The sequence below is a fragment of the Olea europaea genome, unplaced genomic scaffold, assembly GCF_002742605.1.
Source record: "Olea europaea var. sylvestris unplaced genomic scaffold, O_europaea_v1 scaffold602, whole genome shotgun sequence".
Lineage (NCBI taxonomy): Eukaryota > Viridiplantae > Streptophyta > Magnoliopsida > Lamiales > Oleaceae > Olea > Olea europaea.
The window spans coordinates 182006-195382 of NW_019264368.1; the positions used below are offsets into that span (position 1 = coordinate 182006).

At 32.3% G+C, this 13377-nt stretch overlaps 1 protein-coding gene across 1 annotated transcript; it reads right to left on the reverse strand.

Annotated features, from left to right (window-relative positions):
• Positions 1 to 5314: 5314 nt before the first annotated feature.
• On the reverse strand, positions 5315 to 6689 carry LOC111389635. Its single transcript, XM_023014567.1, has 2 exons — positions 6335 to 6689; positions 5315 to 5830 (listed from the first exon to the last, which is right to left on the reverse strand). The coding sequence occupies exons 1-2, from the start codon at positions 6421 to 6423 to the stop codon at positions 5557 to 5559; spliced, it is 363 nt and encodes a 120-aa protein (XP_022870335.1). The 5' UTR covers positions 6424 to 6689; the 3' UTR covers positions 5315 to 5556.
• Positions 6690 to 13377: the final 6688 nt, after the last annotated feature.

Sequence of the window (13377 nt, forward strand, 5' to 3'; positions counted from 1 at the left end):
AGATTCGCACCTTATTGCAACATAATTTATTCGAGGCAATGGGCGACCCTTCGCACTTCAGAACTACTCCCAGAGAGTTCAAAGAAGATTGTACTGAGGCTGCATTTTCACTTTCACAGGCCCAAGCATCCCATACGTTGCACCCAAGGATCATCCAATTTGCACTCTCCATGGCATCTTCTGAAACTAAGCAGTCCCTTGCACCGACTCCCCTCAAAATCCACCAAGTACAAGTATAATTTTTGGTCATATTGCAAAGAAACGAGACAAAGCAATTCACACAAGCAAATGAATGTTCAAGCAGAACGAGCATTTTGTAGGCAAACACATACATTTTTAATCGTCAGATCTCAAAGATCTGCATCGTCTGAATTCGGGTCACGTATAGACCATTTGGAGACCAACGTTTCAGCTTCACGGCCTAGATCAAAACACGTGGAATACGTTGAAAATTGAGGGCACCGCCCTCATTGGGAAGGTTAAATGGCAGCATGGCAATATGTGGTAAAAAATGATGAAAAACATTCAAACTACCTGAACCATCTCACATAGCATACAACTTCGGTTGACATTTTAACTACTTCAGCTTTCCATATACATTAAGGAAAGGCCACTTATATGTACAAGGCACATGACCCTCGGCCTCGGTTCCGATAGCTATTAACGTACACGTTTGGCAAAGCTAAAACTCTCACACGAATATTTAAACAAATTAGACTTGGGGGACTAGCATTACTGCATGGATTTCTTTTCTTTACGAACTGATCAAGAAATTATAAACTCTATCTACCACATGAATGATCATACATAGACTTGGGAGAGTATTGTTGCTGATCATGCGGAATGGCCCACGTGGAGGCCTCATATTCATACACATCGCAAGCATGCAGAATGGATCAACATCCGAAGTTATCACATTGAGCACCGAGGTTATTTCACTAAGAATAACTTAAGTGGTCCTGTTCTTCCTTTCGAGGTGGTTTACCTTCTGCTGTCGAACTCCTAGAGTATCCGAGGCTCTTGGCAGGTTTAGATGAGAAGTCTCCAGAATTGATTGATGCGACATACCCATTTATTAATTGTTAGAGAAGTCAGTCTAGGTTTGTAGAGTGGCTGACCTCTTGTCAAAAGTGTGTCAATGTAATTAATACGAAATAGAGTTGATGTGACGCTAGGGGTCGGCAGATCAGGCCACATAGATCCAATCTAACGATGACTATATCGACTTGATTACTATAAATAAGCAATTTTTGTATCATTTAAGGAATGGATCCTTGGATAGAAAATAGAACATAATATATTGTTTCTATCTTCTTCTTCTTCTTCTACATATTTTAAAGTAGAAATACTACACAAAACAGGTCCATGTGCATACTATCTCCTAACAACACCTGTTGGCCATTTTTGGTGGTCAACAACATTTATATCATCTCGTGAAGATCCAAGAACACATTTAACCCATTATTATTATTATTATTATTATTATTAGTGTTAACAAATTATTTTAGTTAAATTTTTTTCTATATATGAGTTCAGTATAATATATATAATTTTTTCATCTTTTAGGGGCCGCGCATCTTTAGTTGATGTACCTTCACTCTCCTCCATGCCTTGTGCACTAATAATACAATTATAAGGTACCGATCAAAAAATAAAATAAAATAAAATTATAAGGTGAATTAAAAAGTATCGAATAATAATCAAAATAAATAAAGAAATTATTTTTCTTCTTATACTGTCTAATTAAAATCAACTACGCTTTCCAAACATTCCTTTGGATGACCTACTTAGAATCTTGTGGCCAATTTGATTTCCCAAGAGCACGACCACGAATAAGCAAACTTCTACATATATAGAGATAGTCAGTATTAATATATTAAATTTCAATCATTATAATCAAAATATTATTTAGAGCAATTTTTTATTAAAAATTGCAGTAGTGATCCCTAACTTTTTCATTTTTTCTAAACTTTACTCTAATATTCAATTTGTGTCAGCGGAAGTTCTTAACTTTTCATAAATATGCACCTGAGATTCATCTGGACGTAAACCGTCCAAAACACTGTCAGTTCACACGAAAAATTAAGGAATCAATATCCAATAAGACAGTCCAAAACACCGTCCAAAAATGTATCATCCAATAATTCGTCGCTGTAGTAGATAGTTCAAGAAATTTTTCGGTCAACTGACGGTGTCTTAGACGATTTTTGTTCAGATGGACTTTAAGTGCATATTAATGAAAGGACGAGGGCTTTCGTTAGCACAAAATGAAGGTTATGATAAAGTTTGGAAAAAATGAAAAGGTTAGGGACCGTTGCTGCAATTTTTTATTTTTTTTATATATATCAAAATAGATCTAAAATTTATTTTGCTTATAAGTAATTTTGACTTATCAATGAGGTAAGCCAAACATGTTTGCAAACAGTGAGACTAAAGATTCAGCACATGAAAAAGATGAATTAATAGATGCAGACACAAAATAGAATAAACCACAACGTGGGTAGCAATTGCATCAAGGACGGAATATCTTACATTACGTCATTGCTTTGATGCTCCAATTAATAAACTCTTAATTAACAATTTAATAATATTGTACGAAGATTACATTTGATGAAGAGAGATCATTATTGTGTAAAAAGATTTAGCACAAAATCTAATGTGATTTAGAAGTGTCTTATTTGAGGATCATTAAACTTTTAAATTTGGATTCCGACTTGATATTTTTCAAGAGGAATTTAGAAGGAATTTTAATGAAATAAGAATTATTCATATTTTAAAAAATGTTATATGTTGATTCAAACGACGTACTTATAAGGGGGATAGAGAAAGAGCTCAAAAGTTCTTTCAAATTAATTTTGTACCCTTCATTATTATTATTATTATTATTATTATTATTATTATTATTATTATTATTATTATTATTATTTTATTTTATTTTTTTTTGATATCCAACCGCAGGTTGTGCCCCAAATTGATCAGTGCTCAAGAGCCCCCCAACTTATCTACCAAAGTGCCAAACAAGTCGTTTTTCCATCTTTGCACCTTACCTTTCAGTAGAGCTCCTGCCTTTCAGGAGAATATCTGTCTTCCAAGAGCCTTCCAGGAATCGAACTCACGACCTTTGATCTACCAGCTTTGAAGCGTCCTCATCTTTGCCAGTTAAGATGTGCTCTGGGGGCTGTACCCTTCATTATTGAGATAATTGACGTGGGTAGTTAGGAATTGACAATTCTCTCAAATCTTTCATCTAAGATTCCTCGGGAAGAGTATGCCAATGGAAATATATGACGAGCAATTAGAATGAGTCAAAGGGACAAGGATGATGGTGATTATGAATCCATAAGATATCTTACACGCTGCATGACCACGAGGAGCATGATGAGCTCACGAGATTAATTAGGTCCTTTTACCAAATATTTGTTTTCAATTATTCTAGTTAATTTTTTTCCTCGTTTTTCATAGCTAAGGATCAAACTTTTTGAACCCACCTTAAAGTTCTGTATTTTCTTTTTCACATTATTATTAACAAATACTACGACTAAAGTATTGTTTGATTGAAAATTGTGTCTCTCGTGATTGAATAATTTATACAAAATACTATTCAAATTTAGGCGGAATTTTTAGGCCTCTATCTAAAGCTTCTAATTAGAAAACAAAAGACGAATTAATAAATACTAATTTGTGATAAAATGAATTGATATTTATGTTGCTTACAATGCAAGTTGGAAAAGAAAAGGTTGAAGAGTGTAAATGGCCAAGCAATCATGTGGCTTGTGATGATAGTTTGGAAACGAAGAAAAGAGTAGACATGGAAAAGTAATTATATTGGGCCATAAGTTTTTATTTATTCTGAGTTTTCTTAGTCTTCAAAACAGGTACACGTGAGAGTCAAATAATTATTTTTCTTTCTTTTTTAAATTTTCACCTCCGGGTTGCTTTTACTCAATCGTCATCTTGTCACATCTTCGAATTCGAGAGAAGGCTCTCCTGTTATCTCTCAAGTTATAGGCAGCTCTATAGAAAGGATTAGAGCAAGTGACCCCTTTAGGCAATTGTTTTTCAATTTCCCGATCAATATCGTCCCTTCGCTTCTTCCTTGATGACCTCATGACCTCACTTCCCATTCTCTCTTAATTAAATAAAGCTCGGCCTCTTGAGCAATGCGGCGATAAATGAGGTAGAACATGGAAATTCCCCAGTATTGCTCGTGTCCTATCTTTCTTTATCTAGTTTTATGGCGGGTCTTCCCCACGCATTCAATTTGTTTCGAATCGGCAAGATCCATTTCTTTTCTATCTTCTTCCTTAGTCTCCTCTAATCTGTAAAGAATTGCTAATCCACGCTCTCGAGAATATACATATATACATACATATATTTTGTTTGATCAATTAATATTATGCTGATTTTTTTTTTCCAAAAATTATGCATATAAGCCCATTTTTATTATATCGTGAGGATCGATATTTGTATTGAATCATTTTAACTAAAAGTTTAATCTGACAAACAAGATGCATTTCTTTATTTATGCTTGCATCTTAATCATGTGTCAAATGTTGATTGACAAGTGAAATTACCGTTAATAGGTGACACTGTGCCATAAATTGGAACATTTGTGTGCTTGATACTATATTTAATTATGACGCATAAACGTTTCTCTCTAACTTGTCGAGGTAGAGATTAATACTTGATTCATAAATTTCCTTTTTGCTAAATTAAGGGCTTAATTTTGTTTGCTTAAGCAACAAAAAAAATCAAAATGAAGTCTCTTAAATACTTTCAGAGGTTGTTTGATGGAGATTAAAATTAGATTTTTTTAGTAGATTGTGATAAAAAATTTTGAAATGCATGGTTGAAGAGTTATGGGATCCATAAAATATATGATTAATATTTATTTTTTTTGACTTTGATTTAAATTAAAATCTGATTTTAATCCTAACCAAACAGTTACTCGATAAATCTAGAAAATTTTGTATGCTAGAGAGGAATTCAAATGCATTGATTTCTCCTCAATACATGCAACAAATTAAGCACTTCTGTGTGCTGGGGGAGGCTTCCAGCTAGAACACTACTGTGACAATGACAAAATTCCTACAACGAAAACCCTACCATATGTGGAAACCATATATAACTTTGAACATCCCATCTTAAATGTATGACAAATTTTGGTATCTTGGATTGGAGACGCTTAGCGTGTATTTATGCGGTTTTTCTTTTGGATCATCTTTGTCTTAATTTGATGTACAACTTTATACAGTCACACTATTACAAAAGTAATATCTTGGAATTCTAGAAAATATTACAAAGATCACTAGAAAATAACTTTAGCAAATTCGAACAATTATTTTATAAAAATTTCATTATTGGTAACAACTTGTGACTAGGAAACACAGACCATAAAACTATACCACATGAAAAACGACTTAAGATGACAGTATACTATGGACTACAAACACTTCAACGATCACTCGAAAACAACTTTAATCAAACTACTAGTAGAAAAAATAGGACTTTTGAGTTTGAAACCAGCTAGCTGATCTTTTCATATCATTAGTTCGTTCAGCACATTACATCCTTGAGAAGCTTGTACCTCCGTGTAGTAGGCCGGGGAGAAGGCGTCCCGCTCGGGTTTTTTCCAGCTTTTTCTGAACCCTCTTCACGATCATGTTTTTTCATTTTGTTACCTGAATAATTAGCTGTTGTCGAATCATTGTTAACCTGCATGGATTTTCTTGATGAAGAACCGCCATGTTTTGAATTTTTTCCCTCACTTTGACACCAATCACATACTTGAATAGGCTCTGACAATTCACTGTAGTAATTGCTGCAATACCTGTGAGATTTTCAAGTGTTCAAACTTCAATCAAGCGTAAGTAATTAATTATAAATAACTCAGAAAATTTTGGGTAAAAAACATGTGGGCTTATGTTTCCACCTTGTAAGACTTATAGTTCCATGATATGACACCATATTTGTAGTTAAAAAAGAAAAAGACATACGGCATGAATGATGAATTCCCAATGATGGTGTTGTTGAGCTAGACAATTAACCTAGGATGTTCTGGAGCAATAATAGAATTTCTACAGCTTTTTGGTCTGAAAATTACAACCGAAAAGATCGTGTTTATAGAGTTACAAATAATTATAAACGTGGAGATTTTATATTAATTGTACAATCAAAGGTATGCATTTAGAGTTTGTGATCAACACAAAAAATGAAACTGAATCCTGGGTATGTGCAAATTATCATGATCATCAAATAGATGCAGAAAAATCAACACACACACACATAAAAGAGGTGCTTGATGATGGGGCGGTGGGGTTGGGGGGGTGCATACAGGTGTTGGAAGCGGTGGCGACACTTGCTGCAGCGGAAGAGTTTGTCGGAGAAGCCAACATCGCCGCACATACAACACACAGTCTCCATTGTCGACAAAGCTTGGATTTGATGAAACCAAATCAAGAAAAATCAGTCACTCAAAAGGGCAAAGATTTAAAGAGAGATAAAGTGTAGAATTTGGAGAGAGAGAGCTTTAAGGAAGAAGAAGAAGAAAAAGAGTTATGGCTGCCAGTTTGTGCACATCTCATTTACATATAATATTTATTTGTACCGTGTCAACGATAGATACAGATAAATACAGGTAGACCACAGGTTGCTCTCCTTCGCCGTCGTTCTCAGTGGGAGAGAAATTTGTGAATGATAATACAACCTCTTCCATTCAGCCTAAAAGTAAGTTATTTTTTTACTTTTAAGTTAATTTTTTATTCATACTTTATTAAACTAAATTATTTATTTAAAAGTTAGATAGATATTGTTTTCAAATAAGCAACTATTTTCAGCCAAAAAAAATATTCATTTTAAAATTATTTGTTTGTAAGCAAACCTGACTTATATGCATGTTGAAAAAGACACTTTTGTCATAATTTGATGATTAGAAAATTTATTAAAATAATGTCAAGTATACTTCAATACTTTTAATTTAAAAATGCCTTAACATTTGTCGATCATAAAAAAATAAGTTTAAACTTGATTGATATTATATTAGTAATAGAAATTTGAATATTGCGGTAAAGAATGGAGTTGAGTTGAAACTCAACGTTATAACTTATATATCGTTTGATTATTTCGTTTCACTTATACCTCGCTTTGTAAGTTAACTTTCATCTCGTTATTCTTTGAGGATATGTTTTACTAGTGAATTATCTTGGTAAAATAAACACTTAAAGAAATATTTAAATTGCACGATGTTATTAAATATATAATTAGAAAATGGAAAAGTTTTGTTTGGATAAGATTGAATTTAATCCATGTTGATCTTCTTATGTTTAAGACAGCACTTTACATCCTTTCGAGTGAAATATTAGATAAATAGTTGGAAAAAAAGATCCAATAATAAAACTACCCCCAACAAAGTAGATACTTCGTTGTTATCCTATTCATAAAATTGAAAAAAAAAATAAAAAAAAAATAGAACATTGCAAAATTATATATTAACGTCCCATTTTTTTATTACTTACACTTTATTTAATAATAGTTAAAGTCCTGACCTTTTCTCATTCATGTCCCTAGCTTATTTTGCGCATTCTTATTTTCAACATTTCACTACTTATCATATTTCGTCTCTAATATCGATTTTCAGTCCAAAAAATCGTTTGGGAGGATGTATGACGACTCATTTGCCCATTATTTTTCTTAAATAATAATAATAAATACAAAAATCTACAACATATTTTTTTCTTCATTTCAAAGCACCGGAACAAAACATTTTGACAAATGCCTATCTTTAAGGATTATATATGTTAATTAATAAAAGTTGATAGATATATAAAAGTTAACAGAAAAAATTAAGAACATAATTGTTATATTAATGAGTAAGTTTAAGGAACTTCAAAATAGTCTCATTACGAGAACAAATTCAATGACAGGTTTTTAAATAGAAAAAAATTTAACGAATTCTCATTGGAAGCTAAAAATAAAAAAAATAATAATTAAAAGAAAAAAAAAAAAACAACGCCAATCAGGGCTTGACGTTTCAGCCCCTGGAACCAGCTCTCGTCTTTGAGCCTATTCAACTGGGTTTTTCCACTTAAAAATAATTAAAATTTGATGTAACAAATAAAAATATTGGTATAAACGTAATTAGTCCAAAACTTTTTGTCCATCGTTATATTTTATGGATAATTATATTACCACCACAAAATATAATGACTACATGACATTATAATAACACCATAGTTAAAATATATTTTTAATAAATACACCACAACAAATTTACAATTATACTACTAATCCAATCAAAACTAAAAGTTTAAAAAAGAAATATGACTATTGTGGTGTACTCATCATCTCAATATTACACCTCTTCTTTCATTGATACACATCTTGATTCTTTAACTTCACTATGTATATCTTTTAAAAATATTGTTAAGTATATTAATAAAGTTTTCATGAACTGTTCTTTAATTTCTTTTACAGACGCAAAAAGAGGGTTGAACATCCACGAAAAATATGAGAAAAATTCTCTTCTTATGAACAATGGCGAAAACACAAATAAAAGTACTACACAAAATTTATCAACGATCTTTAGCATTTTCTCCATTATTTCATCTAATACTACATTATACACAAAAAAAGAAAAAAAAGAAAAAAAAGAAAGCAACAACAACAATTATTACAAAAAATAATTGTTAATCGTAACTATGCATGCATCGGGTCTTCCCTATATACTTGAAAAAATCATAAATTGATCAGATGAAACTATAAATTAGAAAAAATTGAGCAGCTTGTTAAAATTTGGGGTCCATTTTAATAAAGTCAACCTTTTAAGTGGAGAAGTCCAAGATCTTTATAAATTGATATTTATTTCGGTATTAAACCGATGTGGGATAATACATCCCTTAATAGGCCCCCTCAAGATGGTGACTCATTTGAGCAAACCAATCTTGAAATCCACGGGGTGGCTCTGATACTAAGTTAAGATTTGTGGTCCATCTTAATAAGGTCAACCTTATTAAGAGGAGAGTGGCCCAAAATCTATTTAAGTTGGTCAATATTTCTGTATTTAACTAATGTGAGATTTATTCCCTTAACATGCCCCTCCAAGATGGTGGCTCTTTTTGAGCAGACCAATCCTGAAATTCGTGTGCTCCTTTTTTAGACTTAATCAGATCAAATAGCTCATTGGAGTTTACTGGACTCTGATACCATGTTAAGATTTGGGGTCCATTTTAATATGGTCAACCTTTTAAGTAGAGAAGTCCAAAATCTTTATAAATTGATATTTATTTCGGTATTAAACTGATGTGGAATAACACATCCCTTAATAGGCCCCCTCAAGATAATGACTCATTTGAGTAGACCAATCTTGAAATCCACGGGGTGGTTCTGATACCATGTTAAGGTCAACCTTATTAAGAGGAAAGTGGTCCAAGATCTATTTAAGTTGGTCAATATTTGGATATTTAATTTATGTGGGATTTATTCTCTTAACACAGTTGCACCCAAACTTAAATAGAGATGATGAAGTTAAAAAAATGGATTATAACGAAATTGAAAAATCAAATATGCCATGTGCCAACAAACTCATCACCAAATTTTGAAGATCAAATTCCAACAACCATTGCTACGAAACATCCAAAACCCCAGTTAAAATCCCAAAATCTAAAGATGCATTCAATCACTAGTAAAGCCATAAGGAGAAAGAAAAAGCCAGTGAGAGTTAATTTCAATTTGAATTTAACTGTACAGGTTAGGGTTTGTATTTTTGGTGTACATAAAGATAGATGAAAGAGAGAATAACGCATGGGTGTTGATCGTTATTTGTATTATTTTAGTTTGGGTTATTTTAGTAAATAAAAAAAATGGGGTGATTCAAACAAAATTTGTTGTGGCAATATGATTACCCATATAGACGACACTATATACGATGGAGATCAATAACAAGAAACTGGAGATGCATAAAGGTAAAGAACATGAGATTTATTTCTGTTTACTCTCAAGAGCCACTTCTACCTGTAGTTGCGACTTTCTTATAACAAGAGGCAAGAATATTACAATGTAATTTGAACCTCACATCTCTCTTTCTTCTCTAGGTTACAAAGAAAGAACTTTTCATAATATATCTTATATAGAGAAAAAAATATTAAGATGGTCTAATACATGACTCTAAGGGTGCGTTTGATTGCAAGCATGAAATTTGTATGGAAAGAAAATAAATTCTAAGTAATTCAATTGCCTATAACTTATTTGCATAGAAATTGTCAATAAAACATGTTTGATTAATTTAATTTTTCAACCTAAAATATATTATATTTGTCTGTTTAAATACATGTAATTTAAACAGTACATAACGACATGAACTTTAAGATCAATCGGAAATCAAAATTTACGATATAGGCCTCCAAAAAGTGTACCTTTTAACATATTTTATTTTATACACTGAAAATCCAAATCTTGGATCCAAAACTTTTCCGAGTCTTACATCAACTAATTGAGTGCATCAACATTATAGTTGAAGAAGCCCATTTCCTATATTAATCATAATGTTTCAGACATTCTCAATAAAACTTGACTTTGTACTTTGGATCCCACTATAATTTTTATAATGAGAAATAATTACATCCCAATTGTGTCACAACAACTAGGAGGTACGAAGTAAATGGATTTTCTATTTATGGACTATTCGTTGCATTCGAACGTCTTCTTTTTTGGGCGTGATCTTTCTATCGTATTGAATATGAAATTAATGTATAATTTTACTGTTTAAGTTGACAATCGAGATTATTTTCGAGGGATAAAATAGTCATGAAAAATATATTCTTTTGTGTGTTATTTTTGATGTATTTTTTGGCTTTAACATACTTTTATATAAGTTGGACAAGGAAGGGTGGAGAAATTCAGTTTTGCTTGAGGTTGCTGCGTCAAGGGTTCGAATCCTGAAATATGAATTTGGCTCTTGAATAAGTGCAAGTGTACAAGTAGTCTTCCATCCTGTACCCTTGGAGGCATAACTTGCGATTTACCTCCCTCACGATACTCCAGGGCAGGGGTGGTGGGGGACCCTTAAGGTTAGGATTTAACCTTATTTTTTTTTTTTTTTTTGGACAAGGAAGGGTACATAGTAAAAAGGGGAAAAAGAGAAAAAAAAAAAAAAAAAAAAAAAAAAAAAAAAAAAAACAAAGTGAAAGAGAGAGAGAGAGAGAGAGAGAGAGAGAGAGAGAGAAAAAAATCTTATTATCAATTTAAAATTTATTATTAGTCTAGGAATATATACGGTGTTTTATATTATTGACTGAAAAACAATGATAAAGGTCATTCAGAAATCCATTTATAGCAAGATGTTTGTCACATCAATAGGAAAAATCTTTGACTTTATCCTTGTTAAGCCTTGTTTGGACTCCGTTTTATAAAAAATAAAATAAAACAAAACAAATACAGTTTTCTCCTTTTTTATTTTTTTCATCACTCATTTTTTAATAAAATAATATTACACATAAATTCGAAAAAATTTCTTATTTTTTAACTACAAATTCTCCAAAAATTCATTATTCTCAAATACATTTTTTTTAAATCTATTTTTAATGGAACCCAAAGAGGGGCTAATTTGAAACTGGTTTTTCTTCTCTAAATTCATTTTTTATTGCAATTTTCTTTAAAAAAAAAACATATTCATGTTCATTTATTATAAATACTTCTCAAACATACTTGTACTAGACAATGAGTTTTATATAGTGCGGAGGACGATATTGATTGTTCACTTTGGGTAGATGACCCTTTTGTAGACAGTAGATTTCACTTTGGACAGCTATATCCACCACCACGACGAGCCTAGCAATCCTAAAGCTGAAGTCACGTTGAGGTCTACTGGCCCACAATCAACTGTTGGGGTAAGAGACTTTAGGGAGACTTGATATTGGGCCTGTTAAAGGAGTCTTATTCTGGGCCTTTAGAGTTGCAAAATGTTAGCCCAGTTATGGACCTGTAAATCAAGCCTCATTCTTAGGCCTCTGGAGACACAAGATGTTGAGCCTATAACTGGACTTATTCCCGATTTACAGAGAAATCTACATGGTCTAAGTGTTTTAAAGATCTCATTTCATAATTAAGAGTTATAGGAGGCGTTTATTTCTTATTTTTATAAAAATGAGAATAAAAAATATAGCCGTAATGAGCTCCACACAAGAGATAGAAATTCAAATTTGATGACTTGATGTGATGGATAACGATCATATTTTTCATTTTAATGGGGAAAGAATGGAAAATAAACGGGGGCATAATTTTTTTTAAATATCATATTATAATTAGAATATTTAATATTAATATTATGATTATTTTAAATTAATTTATGACTCTATCCTAGCCACCATACCTCAACTCCCATCCCACAAAACCTAATATACAGTTTCAAACACCATTCAATATTCAATCTTACTTCACCTATAGCGTAGCCACTCCCAAGACACTTCACTCTAGCAACTTTTCACGACGACTCACTCTGATGACTTTTCTCTTTCTTCTCTCTCTTTCTCGCCATTGAGAAACCACCACAGCGTTTGATCATTTTGATTTTATTCAATCCTAGTTGCTTAACTAATGTTTTAAAAGTCGAAACATGACAATATTATTTTTGGTGCAACTAATATTTTTACGTGTAAAGAATTTTTTAAATGTATAAGCAAGGAGTTCGAAATGAGCATGATAAGAGAACTTAAATTCTTCCTTGAACACCAAATTAGATAAACTGATGATGGGATATTCAGTAGTAAACATAAGTATATAATAGAGATGCACAAAAGGTTTGAAATTGAAGACTTGAAGCCAATGAACAACTCGAGGAGCTCATCCATAAAATTGGACAAAGATGATTAAGGTACTTCCATTGATGTAACTAAATATCAAGGTATGAAAGGATCCTTTCTTTACTTAACCTCAAGTAGACCCGACATTATGTGTTTATGTAATATATTTCAATCAAATCTCATCGTTACATCGGCGCTGAGGTGGCATTCCTCTTTCCTTATCGATGGCGTCATCACAACAACAATGTCGTTGCGCTGTCGCTCCCAATGGTTCCAGGAAGTTCTAGGTAGCATTGTAGTTCCAGGCTGTAGTAGCATTCACAGCACCATTGTTAGATATCAATGTGTTCGTCGTGACGATGGCTGTGGTTTTGGGGTTGTCGATCTGAAAATGGAAGCAACGGCGGTATTTCAGGCGCTGATCTGTGCGATATTTGCCGCGATAGTGGTAGTGGTGGTTAAAGCTATGGTATTATTGGTGTTTGGTGGTGTTGCGACCAAGGACGGATTCGGGAAAAATTTTAGGACGGGCTAATACAAAAAAATAAAAATAAAAATTCACACACAATTTTTTTTTAAACTA